Source organism: Dioscorea cayenensis, chromosome 20, assembly GCF_009730915.1.
Source record: "Dioscorea cayenensis subsp. rotundata cultivar TDr96_F1 chromosome 20, TDr96_F1_v2_PseudoChromosome.rev07_lg8_w22 25.fasta, whole genome shotgun sequence".
Classification (NCBI taxonomy): Eukaryota; Viridiplantae; Streptophyta; class Magnoliopsida; order Dioscoreales; family Dioscoreaceae; genus Dioscorea; species Dioscorea cayenensis.
This window is the reverse complement of record NC_052490.1, coordinates 29,431,900-29,454,655: the sequence shown is the minus strand read 5'-3', so window position 1 is coordinate 29,454,655 and position 22,756 is coordinate 29,431,900. Positions and strand designations below refer to the sequence as shown.

The 22,756-nt window shown below is 35.5% G+C and overlaps 2 protein-coding genes across 3 annotated transcripts; both read left to right on the top strand.

Moving 5' to 3' along the window:
• The first annotated feature begins 7,715 nt into the window (after positions 1-7,715).
• Positions 7,716-9,639, top strand: LOC120251738 (probable WRKY transcription factor 72). Of its 2 annotated transcripts, none has more exons than XM_039260376.1 (6): positions 7,716-7,756; positions 7,852-8,008; positions 8,101-8,142; positions 8,245-8,538; positions 8,641-8,754; positions 8,853-9,639. In XM_039260376.1, the coding sequence occupies exons 2-6, from the start codon at positions 7,982-7,984 to the stop codon at positions 9,429-9,431; spliced, it is 1,056 nt and encodes a 351-aa protein (XP_039116310.1). In that variant the 5' UTR covers positions 7,716-7,756; positions 7,852-7,981; the 3' UTR covers positions 9,432-9,639. The 2 variants fall into 2 exon arrangements, with proteins under 2 accessions (XP_039116310.1, XP_039116309.1); XM_039260375.1 differs by having other exon boundaries at positions 8,230-8,538; positions 8,853-9,638.
• Positions 9,640-18,185: 8,546 nt separating this feature from the next.
• On the top strand, positions 18,186-21,660 carry LOC120251407 (receptor kinase-like protein Xa21). The gene is made up of 2 exons (XM_039259933.1): positions 18,186-20,851; positions 20,932-21,660. The coding sequence occupies exons 1-2, from the start codon at positions 18,205-18,207 to the stop codon at positions 21,306-21,308; spliced, it is 3,024 nt and encodes a 1,007-aa protein (XP_039115867.1). The 5' UTR covers positions 18,186-18,204; the 3' UTR covers positions 21,309-21,660.
• The last annotated feature ends 1,096 nt before the right edge of the window (positions 21,661-22,756 follow it).

Genomic DNA, 22,756 nt, shown 5'->3' with positions numbered 1-22,756 from the left:
TCTAAATGGTCGGAGCTTGGTGCTTTCCAGATCTCTGATTTGCCGAACGGTTATCTGCTTATTCGTTGTGGAACGATGGATGCTATGAATCGGCTGTTATTCGAAGGTCCCTGGGCGGTGAATGGTGTCGTTCTGCAACTGACCCCGTGGCAGCCTTTCTTCGAGCCAACGTTCACCAAACTATCTACGGCTGTCATTTGGGTCCAGTTACACAACCTCCCCGTCGAGCTGTGGGACGGCGAGGCGCTGGAAACAGTATCCTCTTTATTGGGTCGTCTGCTCAAAATTGATGAAGTTACTTCTTCTTTGTCCAGGTCCAAATTCGCGAGGATTTGCATCGAGATTGACCTAGCTAAACCATTGAAACAAGGTTTTTGGGTGGGAGACGATGAGCACCAGGTCTTTGTTGTCGTCCTTTATGAGCGTCTTCCTACATTTTGCTATAAGTGCGCGGTCGTCGGGCATGGGTCTAATAATTGCAGCCGCCTGAGCCTGGTGGATTCGCGACATCCTTCTCCACCCCGTTTCTCCGATCAGTCTGATCGGCAGAGGCAGGAGGTCAAGGATAGTTACAATCCCGAGGGTGATGGCATGGAGGCAGACATGGAACCCCAGTCGACAGACCCGCAGGCTAATCTCGGTGCTGAGGGCGATTCCTCAAGCCCGGATTACGGACCATGGATGTTGGTGACGAGGAGAAAGGGCCGCGGTGGTGCTCGCGGTGGTGCTGGTCGTCTCGGAGGTCCAGGATCACGTGCGTTACTCGAGAAATCACGTGCGCCCAGCTCTTCGCCTCCCAACGTCTCGAATGTCAGGAACCAGGCTGCATGGTCGACACGTGGCGGTAGTAGTCTGAGGGGCAGAGGCGGCTCCAGCACGCGTAGAGCACAGGACTCTAGGAACAGTGACGTTGTTTCAACTGCTCCTTTTGAAAATGTCTTATTGCCTGGTTCTAAAGATAATCCTACTATGCATGTAGAATATTTGCAGGTGGGAATGGAGTGCGGCATGGTGTCTCCTGGCAGCGCCCCAACGGCTCCCGAGGAGGCATTAAATGCTGTGCTTGTATCGAGTCCCTTGGATGATGTACCGCCTGACAGGCCCATCAACTTTTCTCCTTCGGCTTTGGACAAAGGAAAGGGGGTTAAGACATGTGAGACACAAGGACTATCAGCTCCTCATCCTACTCTTCGAATATCTAGCAATTTCTCTGAAGAACAGGTCTATGAGGGTATTCCAGGGCCGCATCAAGTGACTGTTGAGAGGGTTTCTTCAGTCCTTACAAATCCCTCCCAATCTGCTGAGGATTCAGACCAATATATGAGTGATTCAGAAGTTAGCACTGAGGAATCTTCAGAGGGCGGAGATATTATGGAACCAGAGGATTCGATGACATTAGTGCAATACCAGAATAGCAACCGGAAGGAGACGCTGTCGCGAAAAGGCAAACAAATACAGAAGAAATCACCCAAGAAGGGGAGGGTGGTAACTGGAGGAGAAAATCTTTGATTTCTTGGTCCCTTTTGTTCTCAGCTTGATGCTTTTTATCAATCCATTCTGGTGTTATTTAAGTTTGCGTAATATGTTTTTCCTGGTTCTTCTTAATATTATATATTTTACTATGTTTAACGAAGTTACTAAACTGGTGTGTTGGAACTGTAGGGGAGTATCAAGTACTGATACCACCTCTAGAATCTTATATCTTCTGAAGAAGCTCAAACCGGCTATCTTTTGTCTAGTAGAAACTAGAGCTAATGACGACCGTCTCCAAAGATTTTGTTCGAAAATCAAAGATCCTTGGAAGTGGGCAGCGGTGCTTGCAGAAGGATTCTCTGGAGGCATCATCATAATTTGGAATAAAAACATTGGGGAGGTAACCCCACTGGTAAGTTCCAGGTATGCACTACATTTAGTTGTCACTGCGAGTAGCACTAACAGCTGGATTCTTTCAACTATTTATAACTCAAACGTCATCCATAACCAACGCCTACTCTGGAAAGAGCTCTCTGGTATGAATTCTCTAAACTTACCCTGGGTTATCATGGGTGATTTCAATTCGGTTATTTCTAATGATGAACATCGGGGTGGTTCTAACTATTACTATAGTAGAAAGGCCTCTGTTTTTGCTGAATTTATTGCCTCTAATAACTTGTTGGATGTTAACTTTATTGGTTCTTCTTACACTTGGTGTAATAATCAACATGGCCTTGCTAGACGTTGGGCCCGCTTGGACCGATGTCTAGTTAATTTGTTGTGGTCTAACAGTTTTGATTCTTGTCTTGTTCGACATCTTCCTAGGTTTCTTTCGGATCATTCGCCCCTTCTTATGACTGTTGTTCCCAGGGAAGTTGGTAAAAAGAAAATATTTAGGTTTGAAAACTTCTGGATGGAGTACTTGGGTTGCCATGAGAGTGTTAGAAAGGCTTGGAATTTCTTGCCTCATTCTAACCCTATGCAGGCTGTAACTCATCTTCTCTCTCGAACCAGATATTTTCTGTTGGATTGGAAAAAGAAAGGTCTTCACCCACTTGAGGTAGGTATTGAGAAACTGGAGAAATCCATTGAGGAAGCTGAAGGTAAGGATGGTTCAGATATTTCAAATGATTTCTCCCCTCAATCCCTTGCAGCTATGTATAATAATCTTTCAGCTTTGCATAGACAGAACAACACTAAATGGGCCCAAAGGGCTAGACTTATGTGGGTTCAAAATGGTGATATTAACTCCTCTTTCTTTTTTAATTCTGTTCGCTACCGCAATCACTACAATGCTATCACTAATATTACAGATTTGAATGGTAATGTGTATACTGACATTCCGAGTATTAGTCGGAATCTTATGAATTTTTTCTCAGATCTTTGGAATGATCCAGAAAGTAGGCAGGTACATGAGATTACAATGGAGCTTCCGGATGATCTTCCGAAGATCTCAGAGAATGAAGGTGAGGATCTTATCAAAGAAGTAACAAAAAAAGAAGTATTTGAGGCTTTGCAATCATTACCTGCTGGTAAGAGCCCTGGTCCAGACGGTTTCAACGTAGAGTTCTATCGTTTTTACTGGTCTGAGATAGGAGATGCCATCTTCTCAGCAGTCAGGTTTTTTTTTAGTCACTCAATCATGCCTAATAATTGGGGTAAGACATTTATTGCTTTAATTCCTAAAAAACCTAATCCTAAGTTTGCTGCTGATTACCGTCCAATTTCCCTTTGCAATGTTTGCTACAAGATTATCTCTAAAATTCTTGCTAATCGTCTGAAATTGATCCTCCCTAATTTGATCGGTAAAGTACAGTGTGGTTTTGTGAATGGTAGATCTCCCTTTGATAACATCATAACTCTTCAAGAAGTGGCTCATTCTATTGATAATGAAGCTTCCCCCCCTAGGATGTTGATTAAGCTAGATATAGCCAAGGCTTATGACACGCTGAGTTGGTCTGCAATTCTTGCTACTATGTCCAAAATGGGGTTCCCTGGTAGATGGGTTAGCTGGATTAAGACATGTATTTGTAATGTCTCTTATGCCTTGTTGATCAACAAAACTCACACTTCTTGGTTCACTGCTAGTAGGGGCATTAGACAGGGAGACCCTCTTTCCCCCTACTTATTTATTCTTGTTGCTCAAAACTTGACTACTATGCTCAATTATGCTCTGCAAATCAATGCCATTCCTGGCTTTAACTCCAACCTTCAAAGTAATTTCAACCATTTGATGTATGCGGATGATATTATTCTTGTCTCGAATGCTTCTAGAAAAGCTGCTAGGAATATCAAGAGCTGTCTTGCATTTTATGGTAACTTGACGGGGCAAAGAGTCAATAATTTGAAATCTGAAGTCATCTTCCCTAGCCGCTTCAACAAACACCTTTCTTGTAAAATTTCTGAAATTCTTAATTATAAAGTTGGTTTTTTTCCTTTCTCCTATCTGGGAATTTTAATTTCACCTAAACGATTGGCACTCTCTTGTTTTTCCTCTATGGTTGACAAGATTGAGAAGTCAATTGCTTTTTGGCGGAAATCTAAAATCACCCCAGCAGGGAAAACCATTCTTATAAATGCTTCTATCATGACTGCGCCTCTGTACTACATGTCGGTTTATCCTATTCCAAAATCTATTCTTGATCAGATCAATAAGGCTGCCAGGGCCCTATTTTGGTCTAAGGATAGCAATAGAAAGGGCATCAACTCAGTCGGTTGGAATGAAATTATGCTTGATCGATCTGAGGGGGGATTGTCAATTAGAAATATGGGTCATTCTAAAATTGCTCTTATGGCCAAGAATGTTATGAGTTTGCTGAACAATATTAACAAGTGGTGGGTTGACATTATGAAAGACAAATATGGCAAAATGGATGTCTGGAAAGGTAATATTCCCATAAAATGTTCTTGGATTTATCGAGGTATGTTTCGCACTGCCCTAGTCATCAGACCTTTTCTCTGGATAAATTCTTTTAATCCGAATTTGACTTCTCTTCTTAGTGATCCTTGGTATTTTGAGATACCGTTAGCTCTTAAACCTACTTACCTTAATATGGATCTAGATTATGAGCATTTGCATATTTTTGAGTTATTGGTTGATATTCACTGGAATATTTCTCGTTTGCATTTTGTCTTTGGTATGCACTTGAATGGTAATGTTTTGAGTCATAGCCGTATTGATTATGAATCAGGCAATAATTGGGTGTGGTTACCCAAATCTAAAGGTTCTAAATTGTCCACTATGGTTTATTCTTTTTTGAATCATGATAAGAGTTTTGGTAATTTTTAGGAGGGTTGGAAGAATTTATGGCAGCTCAAGGTTGCTCCAAAGGTAAAACATTTTATCTGGTTACTATTTCATGATGCTATTAAAACAAATGATTATTTACATCGACTGAATTTAGGTCCTCAAACATTGTGCACATTTTGCAACTTACACACTGAATCTGTGGAGCACTTGTTTTTAAACTGTGATAAAATTCAGGATATTTGGAATATCACTTGCTCTAAAGTTGGTAAGCCTATTAACCTCTCTGATGGGATTTCTTCTGGCATGTGGCTGAACCAAGCGGTGTCTGGTAATGATCGGTTTATTCAGTCGCTTATTGCTTCTACTTTGTGGTTCATTTGGAAAGCTCGTTGTAATAAAATTTTTAACAATAGCCAGCTGGATGGTGCTATGATTTCCCAATGGGCAATCGGGCATGCCAGGGAGTTTTCTTGTGCCTCATATCCTCTTTTGGGGAGGAATCTTATTTTAAACAATTATACATTTGCTGATTGCCCAGTTCTGCTTACTGCCTCTGTTCTGGATGAAAATAAGTCAATAGCTGGGATAGGTTTCTTAGTTGCTGATTTCAAAGCTAATTTGTTAAATTTTGGATGTTGTAGGTGCTCTGCAAATTCTCACATGGAGGCAGCAGCCAAAGCTATCTGTTTTGCTCTTCAGGATGAGATAAACAAGGGACTGAACATCAGAACTGTCCTCTCTTCTAGTGCAGATTTAATAGATGCTGTATCGGCTGATGCCAGGACTGATTTGTGGAGACTCTACTCGCAGATCACTCTCTTGAAAGGTCTTCTTGATGAGGCAAATGGTCCTAAGTTGGGTGTTATTCCCATGCTCTGGAACAGGCCTACAATCTCTTTAGCTACTTATGGCCTTACTCATCATGAAATTTCTCTGTTTCACTCTGGCAGGGACCTTCCCAAATGGCTGATGAAGACTTTTAGACTTAGTGGTTTTTTGTATTAATTTGCTTTCCGTTTTCTTTCAGTTTGTTCTGGTTGTTGTTTAGTTGTCAGTTTTTGTTTTGAGTTATTGTAACTTAAACTCTTTTGTACCTTTTTTTTCTATTAATAAAATAGCTCTCATGAGCTCTTTCCCTCAAAAAAAAAAAAAAAAGTTGGTTCGAATCTCAATTAATGTATTGTGAGAGTACAAGCGTATTTTGTATTAACTTCATGTTTGTGCATGTTTCTGAAGTGGCTCGCCCATATTTCGGTAAAAAAAAAATGTAGACAAACGAATACATATACACTTTGCTTATATAGTTATATCATAATCATATATTGGGATATAGTTATATCATAATCATATATTGGGAGGGAGTTGAATGTTGAATAGCACACCCTTATTCTTATACCTCATTGTGTTTATTTTATTTTAATTTCTAATATTTTATTCAAATATTAAAACAATGTTTTTAAGGTACTAGAAGATATGATTACATCAAAGCAAGATCTTTTTCTTTTTTATTATTTTATTTATTATGGTCAAGAGACCTCTTATGGAGTGTCTAATTAGATTCCCTTCTCTTGAGGCTATTTGACAAGACCATTGAAAACTTCAAGCTCTTAATTGAAAAAAGATTATGGTGGACAATCTTGAAAAGATCTATGTCAACTTTAATTCTTTCTCTTCTATAATTATATTAGAGCTAATTAAGTTCAAGTTGCTTCTTGACTCCATTTATATGGATTTCATTTTAACAACAACCAATCTTCATATTTATGATAGAATAAATGCGATGAAATAATCAAAATGTGAAAATAAAAACAAAATAAATTGATTTTTATTTGTCATGCACTGCAGAAAATCTTAAAAGCATATATATATATATATATATTGATTATTGAGTAACCCTAATTTTATTATTTTTTTTAAAAATGTGGATAAGCCATAATTATTAAGCAAAAAGAGTCGACTTATTTCATATGTATATATATATATATATATATATATTAGTGGTATATCATAACAAAATTTAGAAATTCATTAATTTATCAAAATAGGTTTTTGATATTGTAAAATAGACATGACCAAAAATTTAAAAATTCTAAATTAATATATCATTTTGATTTTATTTATGATAAGTTAATTTTCAAATTTTCATTAACTTTCTCAAATTTATTATTATAACAAAATTCAAAAATTCATTAATATATGAAAATCTGTTTTTTGATATTATAAAATAGACATAACGGAAATTTCAGAAATTCTACATTAATATGTCAATTCTAATCGTCATTTTGATAGGAAAATTTTCAAATTTTCATTAATTTTCATTAATTTTCATTATTTTATGAAAATCGGGTTTTGATATTATAAAATAGACATGACGGGAATTTAAGAAATTCTATATTAAATGTCAATTCTAACCATCTTTCTAGTAGGTTAATTTTCAAATTTTCATTAACTTTGTCAAATTTAGTGTTAGTTTAACTATATCAATTATGACTTTTCAATTGTAAAATAGATGACACAAAAATTTTGAAAAATAAAAATTAAAAGAAAAATACTTCTCAAACTCCTATTAGGGTTATATTTTCACTAAAAGCAATGAACTTAATGATAATCTCTAGATAAAAAAAAAAAATCTAGGAAGTAACTCCTTGTTCTCTTAATGTTATAATCAACTATATTAAAGTAATTTTCAACTCTTTAGATGGAGATGAACCTAATAAACTAATCATCCTAGAGACATTTTAAAATTTAATTTTATAACTAATTAAACGGTTCTTCCAGGTAAGATGAACATTTAATACATTTACTATTGCCCACATTTAAATAAGCTCTTCAAACCCAGCTCTATCCATTATTTTATTTTCTAGATCTTTTTTATCATATATATATATATATATATATAACTGATGTGGTTCAAATAAATTAGCATGACAATGTCAACAAGTTGTCAACTTCTTATAAACTGTATTAATGGAGTTGATCAGTTTGACAAAAGATGAGAACCACATGAGCTCTGACCCTGCAGCCATGGAACATGTCAGACTATTCTATACCCTAATTTATCTTTTATTTACTGCAACCCATTTGCTATTTGACATAGCATTAATGTTTGAATTTTTACAAAGTCCCAGGCTTTCAGGTTTGAAGTTTTAGAGTAAAGTCAGCAATGTAAGGCTAGTCTTTAAAAGAGGAGTGCAAGTTTGGAGAAAAGTTCAGAAGTTGAGGAGAAGAGAGCTTGGTTTTATATTTCTTTGTGAAGAAATGGCTGAAGAATTTAGAAATTTTAAGGTTCATACATGTTATATTCTTCATCATCCATATACTTGTCAATCAGTTTCTTGCTGTTTGAGTTCTTATGGAATGATTTTATCATTTTGCAGATCGAAAAAGAAGCCGGTATTCATCGGAGCATGGAAGAACAGGTATAAATAAAACTACAAACTTGGTTTAATTCATTTAGTTTGATATGTATATATATGTATATATGTATGTATGTTGATGATGATCAGCTTGAATCATTGAAGACACACTTGTTCGATATCATTAATCGAGAGCAAGCGAAAAGGCCTTTCGAGGCATCGTTGAAGGATCCCGATGTCGAAGATGCGGAACTTCTGTCTCTCAACTTAGGAACAAGTTACAGTGGAATTAAGAAGGAAGAGAAGACAAGTGCATGCATGAAGAACAAAGAAGATGGCCTTAGTTTAGGTTTAGAACTAATTAAATCTGAACAAGAGCCTATACAAGCATGGAATTCACAACAGACTTGTGCTAAGAGAGCCAGGGTTTCAGTGAGAGCAAGATGTGATGCTCCAGTGGTACATACCTACATCCATATGCTAAAACCCTAATTTTATTAGCATGCATGAACTGGAACACATGATTGTTAATTTAGTGAGTTAAGCTTATTCTGCATGTAGATGAATGATGGATGCCAATGGAGAAAATACGGCCAGAAGACCGCGAAAGGAAACCCCTGCCCTCGAGCTTATTACCGATGTGCCGGTGCACCAGGATGTTCAGTGAGGAAACAAGTATACTAAAATTTTTTGAATTTTTTTTTTCAATTGAAACATATATAATATATAGCACTATATGAAGATTGAATTTGGCATTGATTATTAAATTTTAGGTTCAGAGATGTGCTGAAGATATGTCGATACTGATCTCGACCTATGAAGGCACTCACAACCATCCGCTTCCAGTCTCGGCGGCGACCATTGCATCTACTACCTCAGCGGCTGCCTCCATGCTCATGTCTGGTTCATCGGCTTCCTCCCCGGCCTTTGATACATGTTTTAGCAACTTAAACTTCAGTTCATTGGATAATTTAAGATCATCACCACAGCTTTCACTTGCTAGACCCTCATTCTCTTCCAATCCTACAATCACATTAGATCTCACTGCACCACAATCCACCTTAAGTTCTACAAAGCCATTCTTTGAGAACCAAATTGGAACTTTAAGCCTTGGTGTGCAGAATCAAAATTTGTTTACTGAATCTACTACGAAGAGTATTATGTCGAGTCCGAGCTTTCGATCAGCATTGGCAACTGCAATCGCTTCATATGTTGGTGCTCATGGTTCTGATAAGCTTCTGAATAGCAGCAGGAATACGAACTCGATGATTCTCCAGCCACAACCGATGACGTTGTTCGGTGCTAAGTGTGCCTCTGCTTCTCCTTTGGACTCCATGGAAAACACCATTTGAAGGAAGAAGCTTAAAAAAAATTTTATAGCATGAGGTTTCTGTATGTTAAATAATTATTGCCTGTGTGATATATTTGTTTGATACTGAAGATAGAGGTTCATTCAGGCATTTCATCAAACACTTTCTCCTAGCACGTTCTGCAGCTGTTTGACGAAATGCTTCCACTGCTAGTGCAGTTTCTAGTTATTATTATTATTATTATTATTATTATTATTATTATTATTATTTGAGATAAACCATGCTATCATTCAAACAAAAAGTTAACAAGAGAAAACGTTTGATTTTCTTTGGCTCTAAAGCTGCGTGATTATTTTTATTTCCCTGTATTTTCTATCATTTCAAAGAAAAATCATGCTTATAAAACTTTTTTTTAAAGCACAATTTAGTGAGGGAAAGTGTTTTTCACACAAACATTATCGTACATGGGTTCTGCGTCTTGAGAGTTGAGAGATTCAAACTCGAGATCTTTCAAATTTAATATTAGATAAGTACAGTTAAATTTTATCCATATTTTTATATTAAATTTTTTGAATCAATATAACTAATGTTTGAAATATTTTATTATTTTAATAAATATCAAACAAGTTTTAAATTATATGGTAGGGAGTTTATTTTTAATAAATGTGAATAAGCTACGGGATTGAATCTTTCAATCTGAGTTGTAAGAAAGACGAATCTTCAATCTATGAGTTGTGAGAGAGACGAAATATTAACTCTTTTATTGCATGGGTGGTTGATGATTGAGTCAATTGGATAAGTTTTTTTGCTTTCTTAGCGTAAACTACACTAGATTGGAACTTATTGATGTGAAAACATATGTTCATTTTGTTGAATTTTCACAATCATCCTGGTCCTTCATTATTTATTGCTAAGGTTCAAAGAGTCCTCTTCTTTTGCAGTGGTATCATGGTGAGAGCGACATATATCTATATTTTTTTAAACAAAGATAACAAATACATGTTAATTAATTTCTCTATTTATTACTTTGAAATATTAAAACCATCACTGTTCAACTAACTATTTAAACCAAGTGGCTTTGACAGTGATAGAGACACTAATCAAATCAAAGATAACATAGACAAAAAAAAAATTGTATGGCGTAGAAAAATAATTTTGAGAAAAAAATAGAAATATTTAGTTATATTCGTCTTTGTGTTTTTTACAAAGACTATAAGCATCGTCAAAGATATAGGATGTGTAATACCCTGAAACTTTAGATACCTATTGGAAATTATATTTAGAGTATCACTACAGTTACAGTAAGATTTTCCTGCAGAGTAATTTTGTAAAGAAACCCAAAGTAGAAAACACAAGGACCTAAGTGTGAAAGTTTATAAAAGATTTTGGGTTAAAGAGTAATAGAAAAAGATTTTACATGAAATGTTGCTAGAAACCAAAGACTGAAAGGAAAGGCAGAAGGGACTTTTTTGAAATACTGTGCTATAATTCAGGGACCGTTGGATAGTTTTAAAAAACCTTTTGGCAATACTATTTCATAATTCAGAGATCATTGGTTAATTATTTAGGGACTGGTTTGTAAGAAATTATATTATCAGGGACTAACAGTAAATTTAAGAGAAAACTTAAGTTGAGAGGAAACTCCAGAATTGAACGGTTTCTTCTCCTTCTTCTCCATAGATGCTACAGTAATCCGAGAGGGAAAAGAAAAAGAAGAAATGAGATGAAAAATGGGAGGTTTGAGGTGAGGAGTTGGAGATCGCCGGAGAGAGTTCGCCGAAGAGCTTGGTAAGAGTTATTTTGGTTTGAATGATGCATTATATTTAGTTGAAAACTTGGGCAAGCATGCTAAATTCTTTAACATGTCTTTGTAAGTTTTGACTTAGTTTTGGTGTGGTAAAAACATGTTTGATTGTTGTGGATTATTGTTGTTTCATTTGGAAAAATCTTGTATTTGTGATGAATCTAGCTTGAAATGGAGATGAGATTTTCGGTTTTACTGTAGTACCGAGATTAGGGTTTGGTTTGGTTAATTAAGTTGATGATGATGATGATTAAGATGTTAATGATGTTGGTTGGATTGGAATTAGTTGAGTTAGCCAAGTTGATTTGGTTGGATCAAACCAAGTTGGAGTAAATTGGTTGAGTTGGGTTTGATTTGGTTGAGTTGGGCTTGATCAAATCAAGTGAAGAGAGCTTGATCTAGTTTAGTCAAGTTCACTTAAATAAATTGGAATTGGGTTTGGATAAGAATTAGAGTTGGTTCAAGGCTGGTTGGCTAGATTGAGTTTGGTTCAGTGAATTTGAGCTTGGTTCAGTGGAATTGAGGTTGGTTCAGGTTGGTCCAAGATGGGCTAGCCCAAATTGAGTTGGTTTAAGTGCAATTGAAGGCTAGTTGGATTATGCAAGATCAGGTTTGAACCGATTGGAGTGAGTTGACCCAATTAGAGAGTCTGTTATTGTTTCTTATATTTTCTTTTAGGTTTAATTGTGGTCATTACCCGGTTATATTTATTTATTTTTATTCTTTTCTCATATTAGGTGTTGATTAGGCTTAGGAGGGAGTTCTAGGTCTAGCAAGAAACCTAAGGGAGACTAGGTGAATTTGCTAGATTGAGTTTGGTTCAGTGAATTTGAGCTTGGTTCAATGGAATTGAGGTTGGTTCAGGTTGGTCCAAGATGGTCTAGCCCAAATTGAGTTGGTTTAAGTGCAATTGAATGCTAGTTGGATTATGCAAGATCAGGTTTGAACCGATTGGAGTGAGTTGGCCCAATTAGAGAGTTTGTTATTATTGTTTCTTGTATTTTGCCTAGGTAGTCAGAACCGGACCGGACCTTTGAACCGGAGGAGGCCAAGGTTCAAGGGTCAAGAGGGCCAACCGCGGTCGAACCAGGTCGAACCGGATTTAATAAATAAAAATATAAAATATAATACATTAAATATTATATTAATTTTTAAATCAAATACACAACCTATATTAATTTTTAAATACAACCTATCAAACAAAAGTTACAAAACAAGTCTTGATTCCAATCATTCCACATTCAAAACACAACATTTAACAACATTTAATTAAACTAAATCCATATAAAAGTATAAAACACTAAATAAAATTAATCTCATCAAGTTTTTCTCAAACACTAAAATCAAATCCATAAAATTAAATACATAGCTCATAATTCTCAACAAAAGATACATTTAGATAATACTATACAATAAGCATGGTAAGAAAATTCAAAATGCATAGTTTCATACACAAAAAGTTTTCCACATTGAAATGAAATCCACACATGGGCCATGGCCCATTGGCATGTTTTTTTTTTTAATTCACTGTTGAAACCGGATGAACCGGTCCGGTTCACGGTTAAACCGGCCGGTTCATCCGGTTCAACAACGGTTTTTCCTCTGCCCGGTTTTATAGGCTGAACCGGACCGGCCTAATGCCCGGGTCCGGTCCAACCCGGTTCTGACTACCTGGGTATTTTCTTTTTGGTTTAATTGTGGTCCCGGTTGTATTTATTTATTTTGTTCTTTTTTCATGTTAGGTGTTGATTAGGTTTAGGAGGGATATCCAGGTCTAGTAAGAAATCCAAGGGAGACCAGGTAAGTTGGTAGTTGCTATTATTTAAAATAATTGGTTAATTATTATTATTTTAAAATAATTATTTAATAGCTAGTATTTTGGAAATAATGGTTTATTTATTTCATTTTATTATGTTTAAATATGTATAATGTTAAAATATACTTATATTTATTTGTCGTTGATGTACCATGACAATCGTATTGATACATGTGTTTTGTATAAATATATGTATTTTCAAATAGTGGAAATACATGTATATATTATTTAATTATTCAATTCATGTATTTATTTTTCTATGGTTACATATGCTTTGATTTGTGAAACCATGTGCGCATATTAGATTGTTTTACTAGTAATGTTTGTGGAATTGATTTTCATTACTGGTATAGGAATAGTATCATGGATCTGGACTTTACTGATATTATGCATGTATTGTACTATGGATCTTTTACCGATTTTGATGGTGATTACGGACTTTAGTCCGACTCTGCAGTGTGGGGTTCCACGGTCCGGCCTGATGGGAGGCGGCGTGGTTAACCCTGAGTTTACCCTGGTCAAGAGGTGCACGGAGCCATTGATAGGGAGTTCTTTATGTGAGACACCCGGGGTCATCACACGGGAATCTCAATGCCCAACGTCAAAATTAGGAAGACCTTGGTGGCTCCCAACCTAGTCGCGACAGTGGCTAAGTCGGGGAGAGCTTTTCAGGCTATGGATTTGAGGACGGTTTTTATATTACCTGTTATTTTGAATTGTGATGAGAGGGCGAAGCCCAGCTGTCGCTCTTAGGAGGGGCAGTCTCTCACGAAAATTTTGATTTTTTGCGAAAATTGATTTGATGTTGATTTATGATGAATTTATGTTTCAAAAGCTTTTTAAAGTTGTATTTTGCTAAAATTATGATCTTTGTGAAAGTTTGGAAGCTATCTGTGAAAATGGATCTTTATATACTTATGTATGTTACATTTGATTATTTGAAATTATTGAGCAACTATCGACCAACTGAATGTGCTGTAGTTGCAGGAGCAAAACCCTACTAGATTTCATGTTCAAGTATAGAGCTAGTCAGGGTTGAGTCCAAGATTTCAGTGGGTCCCCTTTTTTTCTTTTTGTTGGTGTCGTGATCTTGTAGCGGTTGTACCTACAAATTTGAGTTATTATATTTGTTGTATTTATGTACTTGAACCTGTAGTTGGTGTAAAGTTGTAAATTGAGATTTGTAAGTCTGATTTTGTTCTTTGACAGGGATGTCAGTTTCCAGTTAAAATGAATTTTTAATTGATGGGTGCCACATTTACCTCAGTAGAAGGGGTGGGTGTGACAGGAAGGTATGAAGGTGCACTAGTTATAATAGCTTAATGATCCTATAGGGATTTACCATATTTGTCACGCCCCGAACCTAACCGGGCACGTGGCAATCGCCACGACGAAAAGAAGTGGGTCCCACAATGACCACATCTTCAGGTCGCCGTAAGGCTCAATATAAACCTGTTATCACAATTACATAACTAGATGACAAAATAATAATAATAAGATCACAAAAGGGTTCCCTGATACTAGGGTCCCTAAACACAAGTAACATCAACAACAGTACAAACCAAGGTTTCAGATACAACCAGAAAATACAAATAATGAACAACATATAAAGGTCAAGTCTAGTGGATCCATAAGTTTTACATGCATACTATAACAAACCTAAACAAGAAGTACAGATAAATCACCCTACTGCTGCACAGCACAACTCTGTCCAACGTCGCAGTCTGAAAAGATAAAAGAAAGGGAGTGGTGAGTAACAGAGGTTACCCAGTGAGTGGTGTCAGCATAGATGTAATAGAGTGATAAAGTATTTCAAATAGTAATTCCACATGAATAGTAACATATAAAATCCATTCCAAGTATTCAACATATTAATAAATAACATAAGGTTCATCAAAAGCAAATAACATTTTAAAACACAATGAACATAGCTCCAAAACACAGGCTGGCCTAAAACAATTCCCACGCTAATCGTGGTCTCAACTAGCTATGAGACCACTAAGGAGTTTTTAAAACTTTTAAAAAAATTTTAAAAAAAATTTGCCTTTCCTTGGTGTTGGCCACTGAGATCCCCGTGTGGTGACCTCGGGTTTCTCACATAAAATAACCCCCTGTCAATGGCTCCGCGCACCTCTTGACCAGGGTAAACCAGGATTAACCACGCCGCTTTCCATCAGGCCGGACCGTGGAACCCCACACTGCAGTGTCGGACTAAAGTCCACCGTCACCATCAAAACTGAATGCCACAATATAATTCTTTCCAATTTCCAATTCAAAGAATCCATCATACAATGTTTAAACCAAGAAATGTACATCAAACCATGTAACATTTGCATATAAATACGGAAATATACATCAACCATATTCCATTTGCATATAAATACGGAAATATACATCAAATCATATTTCATTTGCATATAAATACGGGAATGCAAGTAAACATGTTTCTTTCAAAATAAATAAGTATAAGCATTCTAGGTTTAACCATTTCAAGTAAATTCGTTCTCAAAATATATATCAAGGAAACCAATTTATCATCAAATTTATGTGATAAAACACATGAAGAAATACTTTAGTACTCTTATTAAATCTATGCAATTATAAATTTAACCACTCACAGAACCAGTCGTCTCGTCTTGAAACGCGCTCACTGTTCGGCGAGTTCCTTCCCCTTAGAGGATGCTTCGCCACCTAAATACAAGCAGGGAATCCAAATTCTAATGAACATAAGAATGATGGCCAAAAGAAAATGCATGAAAATATAATTATACATGTCTAATACAAAACCTTAGGGTTTTAGGGCAAAACATTGTCATTTTGGACCCAAACGACTTCAGAATGGAATAAACCTAGTTCCAATGAGTTCAAGGCAAGGAGAGCTTCAATGTGGACCAAAGAAATACCAGAAAAGGCTCAAAATTTTTGGTGATACAGTAACTTCGAGGTTACTACAGTAAAACCGAACCTTATACCATGGTTTTCTCCCAATTTACAACACTAAATCAAAAAATTTCTTCAACAACATTCTCATATATGAATTATAAATCATTGGCTTCAATTTGAGCCTATAAATCATCAAATCCATGGAGAATTCAAAGTTTTTATACATTTCTAAAAACAAGGAAATATGGGAGAAATACAAAATAAAAACATTGGATCTAAAGCTCACTAAGTTCAGGAGAATGAGAGGAAGAGGAGAGAAGCGATGATTCGCCGAAAAAGCTCGCCGACGAATTTTGTTTCCAAAGTTTTCTCTCGTCCGAAGAAAGAAAACAAGAAGGAAAGGCTTAGAAGAAAGAAAAGAATGGGATAGAAGCAAGTTTGCCACGTGCCCCTGGTTTTCGGCTGGTTTTCACACACAACCTACAGTGCAGGCATGCAAAGATGCCACTAGTGCAAAATGACTATTTTACCCCTAATGCAAGTATAAAAATATAAATAGGCCCGAGGTCTAGATCAGGACAGGGTACAACAATATTGGGTGGGGTGATACACAGAGCAATAACGACCTATCACATTCACCCAAGATGAAATATCATGGACCATAACCCTATAATGATAAGACAATTCAAGAAGTATGCAGAATACAACTCCTCTCATTGAGTACCCACATTAGGAACCAGAAAACGAAGAATAAACAATGCTCTATACTAATGTAAGCTTAATGAATAGTGATGAACACTACCCCAGCCTAATGAATAGTGATGAACACTACCCCTTGTTTGGTTTACAGGGGGAGGGAATGATGTGTTTGAAAAAATTTTATGTTTGGTTCAATAGAAAAGTGTGGAGGGGTAATATATTTTTTTGTTTAGTTATGAATGAGGAGAAATGTAATGTATATTTTACCAATTTGCCTTTTTATATAAAATTAATCATGGTAATTTTTTTTATACATATCTAACATTATTTTGTACAAACTTTGTTAATATTAATATCAATATTAGCAATAATATTATTTGTGTAACAATAATAATATTACACAAACATAATAATATTTTTAAACTAATACTATAGTTACTTGATTATTTATATTTGTTTATTATTTTTATATTATTATTATAATTTTAAAAAATATATTATTAATCTTCAAATAACACATTAATAATAATAATAATAATAATAATATAAAAGATGAAATTAGATTTTAAATGGATATTATGATAATTTTTTAAATTAATAAAGGGTAATTTAGTTTTTTCATAAAAGGTTAAATATTAATTTTTTTTTTAATAATCCCTGGAATGTGAGGGGTTTGAAAGGGGTAAAGCACCCCTCCAAACTTTTCTTTTTTACTCCTCCAATCAAACACAAATCACACCTCCCAACTTCTCACCCCTCCAAAATCCCCCAATCAAATAAAGGGTACATAACTAGAATATGTGAGGGCAAGTTTTAACTAGACACATAGCCGGACATTGCCTAATTGCCTAATCACTTGCACTGAGTAAGTGTTAGCCTCTCTGTGCCTGCCTATAATTATTAATAATTTAATTGATTTATCTACTTTTCATTTTCTTTAAAAAAGTTTAGTAATAATATGTAAGATAACAAGTAAGAGATAACTCCATTATTACTAAACTTAATTTTCATGTTACTCAATTACAAATTGTCTTGGTCTCAAAATTTAATTCACATCAATAAATGTCTACTTCATTTAATTAAATTCTCCCAAAATTTAACTCACACCAATATTATATTACATAGTTATTTTTTAAGATAATAAATTGAGTAGTCCTTCTTTTATTATAATTTTATTTGTTTTTCCTGTCTTTGCATGACCCGACTTTTTTAAAATGGTCATTTGTTGTTTATTTGTAAAAATATATATATATATAATAATAAATAAAATAAAAATTGTTTATCTTATATCTCTGCTAAGTATCATAGTTAATTATGTATATTTTAACAGAAATTTCCAGATTTCCAAGTCAATCAATGGTTCAAAGTCTTTTGAGCCAGAAAATAGGAACTTAAACAAAATCAATGTTGAGTTTTCCCTGCAATTGAACTCATTCACACCTCAAATTCCAACCATGAAAACTGAACACAACCTAAGCCTTCAAAGTTCAAACTCTTAAATTTGAATGCTTACCAATGACTGAATTCCCAGATATTTGGCTACTTTTCTAAAATATTACATTATATAACAAACCCATCCATGCATATGCTTCAACAAATCCATTCCATTCACAATGAACACCAGAAACCAGACTCATCTCCACTGTTTCATCTTTCTATTCTGCATGGCCACCTTTGCATGTTCTTCAACCTCTCAGAACAACACAGACCTTGAAGCTCTCTTATCTTTCAAGAACTCCATTTCTGGAGGCTTGTCCTCATGGAATGACTCCCTCCATTACTGCCAATGGCCTGGTGTTGCTTGTGATAATAATGGCAAAGAATTTAGAAGAAGAAGAAGAAGAAGAAGAAGAAGAAGAGTCATTTCCTTGCAGCTAAGCTCACTTAGCTTGACAGGAAACATATCTCCATACTTGACTAATCTCATCTTCCTCCAAACTCTCAATCTCAGCAACAATGAACTCCAAGGTACACTTCCTGAAAACCTCAGCAACTGGACTTACATTCAAAGCATAGACCTGAAGAGCAACAAGCTTGAAGGAGAGATCCCTGAACAGTTTGGGTCTCTTCAGAGTCTCAAGGTTTTATCTCTTGGCACTAATAATCTCAGAGGAAGCATCCCTTCATCCTTTGGTAATCTCTCTCTTCTCACTGATCTTGATCTCTCTTTCAATGATCTTTCAGGAAGTATACCATCTCAGTTGGGTGGTCTCTCTAGTCTCACTTATCTTAATCTTTCTAATAACACTCTTGAAGGAACCATACCATCTTCAGTATGGAACCTCTCTGCTTTAGTGTACTTAAATTTGGGTTGGAATTTCAAGCTTTCTGGAACTCTTCCAAAGGAAATGGGCCACCTTGTGTCTAATCTTCAGTTCATCTCCTTGTCCACCAATTCTTTTCATGGCTCCATTCCTGCATCTTTGTCCAATGCTTCCAGTCTTCAATCTGTTGAATTTAAGAGCAATTTTTTCACTGGAAAGATCCCTGCAAGTCTGGGAACTTTGCAGAAAATGACCAATCTCAATCTTGTTTATAACCATTTGGAAGCAAAGGAAGACTCTGATTGGAGTTTCCTCCATGCTCTGACCAACAACACTAATCTGAAGAAATTAGAGCTTAGTTGCAATGAATTTGAAGGTCTGCTACCAAACTCCATTGTTAACCTTTCAACAGGACTGGAGGTTCTGTCAATGGGGTATAGCTTGTTGTCTGGCAGTATACCTGAAGGGATTGGAAATCTGATAGGTTTGGAAGTGATTATCATGGGTCCAAATCTTTTCACTGGTTCTATACCTTCATCCATTGGAAAGCTTAAAAATCTTAATATTTTGGCCTTGGATTTCAACTATCTCTCTGGGATAATCCCAGCCAGCATTGGCAACTTCACTCATTTGTATAGATTGTTTTTGGAATCCAATCAACTCAGTGGAAGCATTCCTGTAACCATTGGGAATTGCCAGAAGATGGAGTACATCACCTTATCTGATAATCATCTTAATGGTAGCATACCCAAAGAGATTTTCAGTATCCCTTCTATCACTATAGGTATTGAATTGTTCAACAATTCATTGACAGGGCCAATTCCAGTGGAGATTGGAACTTTGCAAAATTTAGGCAAGTTTGATGTCTCTCTGAATAAACTCTCTGGTGAAATCCCAACTTCTCTTGGCCAATGCAAGAGTTTGGAGTACTTGTACATGAATGGGAACTCATTCACTGGAGCCATTCCATCAACTTTGTCTTCATTGAAAGGCTTGCAAGAATTAGATCTTTCTCATAATAACTTTTCAGGTCCTGTTCCAAGTTTCTTGGAGGAATTCAAAGGTTTATCTTCTTTGAATCTCTCATTCAATGGCTTTGAAGGAGAACTGCCTAAACATGGGGTCTTTGCCAATGTGAATAAAATCTCAGTCCTTGGAAATTTTCGGCTCTGTGGAGGGATTCAAGAGTTGAAGTTACCACCATGCCCTTTCCATGCTCAAGCTTCTCGGAAAAAACATCAGTTTCCTACACTTGCGGTGATCCTTCCAATAACAATCGGTGCATTGATCTGTTTCATCGTGTTTTGTTGTTTGATTGCTAGAAAGAAACTATCAATGAGTTCATTGTTAAAAGAACAGCATATGAAGATCTCTTGCTTTCTAATGAGGGTCTCTTATGCCGAGCTTTTCAAAGCAACCGATGGTTTCGCCGTGGCTAACTTGGTAGGGACTGGTAGCTTTGGGTCTGTATACAGAGGATTGCTGGCCATTGATGATGAAAACAAGGTTGTTGCTGTGAAAGTACTTGACTTGAATCAAAGAGGAGCATCCAAGAGTTTCATGTATGAATGCGAAGCTTTGAAGAACATCCGACACCGAAATCTAGTCAGGATTATAACAGCATGTGCTAGTGTGGACATCAGAGGAAATGATTTCAAAGCCATAGTTTATGAGTTCATGCCTAATGGAAACTTAGACCAATGGATGCATCATGAAGACGTTGAGCAGGACCAGCCGAAGAAATTGAATCTGATGCAGAGGTTGAATGTTGCTGTTGATGTGGCTTCTGCACTGGAATATCTTCATGATCATCAAGGACAAACACCAATTGTTCATTGTGATCTGAAGCCAAGCAATGTGCTGCTTGACAGTGATTTGGTTGCTCATTTGAGTGACTTCGGGTTATCGAGATTTTCAATAACAAGTGTTAGCAAGTCCTCTGAGAAATCAAGCAGTTCTTTTGGTTTGAGAGGATCAATTGGTTATGTTGCTCCAGGTGAGGAAATTTTCAAGTTTTGTTCATATTTTTTTTTTCCTGCTGATCTAACATTCCTGGTAAACTTTGAAATAAAACAGAGTATGGAGTTGCCAACAAAGTATCTATTCATGGAGATGTGTATAGCTATGGAATACTTCTGCTAGAGATGTTTACAGGAAAGAGGCCAACTGATGATGATTTCAAGGATGGAAGAAGTCTCCATAAATTTGTCGAAATGGCGTTTCCTAATAAGGTTATGGATATTATCGACTCATGTTTGATCGAAGAGGCAATTGAGAATGATGAAAGAAATATGAGAAACAGAGGCTCTGCTCTTGATTGCATGGTTTCAGTAATTAGAATTGGCCTTCTGTGTTCAAAGGAATCACCTCTGGAGAGGATGCCAATGAGAGATGTCTCCAAGGAAATGCATGCAATCAGAGATGCCTTTCTCCGGAGTTGCCGAATAATATAACCATTTGCATTGCAATATTCATTGTTTTACAGAGAGAAACAACATCAAATATAAAAGATTGTAAGTTATCAATGAATTACAGAAAAAGAGATTGTGTGTTCTTGATGAACTGCAAGAAAAAAGATGAAAAATGTTTACTCTGTTTTGTTTCTGTATTTCCATTAAATGTTCAATGTTTTACAGAGAAAAAATAAAATAAAATACAAAGAAGAGATTGTGAGCTTTTGATTAATTGCAGAAAAAAAAAGCATTCACTCCATTTTATTTCTGCATTTAAATTATAATGTTCAATGTTTAACAGAGAAAACAAATAAAAAGTAGAGATTGCTAGTTTTTTATCATTTGCCAAAAAGTGCTTACTCTGTTTTATTTCTGCATTGTTCTCCTCTGCAACAGTATTGAATGATCAGTATTACAACACTAAATGAAAAGAAAATCAAATCAATTGTCAAATTACTTTGAATTGAACACTATATCAATCTTCATCCATAACAGAAAAAGAAAAAGTAAAAACTAACCAAGAATTAATACTCCACCTTACATTCAAATGATCATAAAAGCATTCAAGCACTGAAAAACAGAAAAAGAAAAGAAGAGGAAAGAGTGTTGGTACCTCACTCTACAATTCTAAATGAGTTGCATGATGGACATAAGAGTATAGAACAAGTCATTCACTGAGACTACTATAAATATATAGGTGTGCATATGAGTGGCCATGAAAAGGACTTCAATTAAGATACATGCAAGTGAGAAAGACTAATGGAAACACCTTTGTTTCAAGGAAATTTCCTTCAAAGGTTGCAAGAAGTTTCTCCCCTTCATTTATTTCAAATCTAATCACTTTTGAAGACTTGCATGTATCTGAACTGTATAATATGGTCATTTTCAAAGCTTTTAAACCACTTTGGTATTATCAACAAGTAAACTCTGACCAATGAAATAAAGAGCAAGTGGTCATACCTTCTAGATATGCCACTCCCTCAATAAGTACATTCTCTCTTTTTTTTCTTTTTTTTTTTAATGTATGCTTTTTTAAAAAAATTAAATATTTATCCAATAATTTTTTGGGTTATTAGTACCGATTCCCTACATAAAGTATTTATGTTTTGCTAAAAAAAGAGTTTAAACATCAGCTCACGAAAAGTGAAGGTACAAATACATCGAAAAAATAACTTGGTATTTATGTTGCACACCCTTGTGGCTTGTCCATTTTATTTAAAAAAACCTTAATTCACTTCTTCTATCTTAAAAAATTAGTATAAGTAAATAAAAATATTTGATAAAAATATATGAAAAATGATTTTTGAAGTAAAGTACATATTGGTGAAAAAGCTGATACTGGAAGTCTTGGATTTTTATTGTATTTGATTTAAGATAATGGATGATATTTGGTGGAGAATTGAAGTGATAGTATAATTATAATTAGATTCTGGATTTAGTTAGGCAAT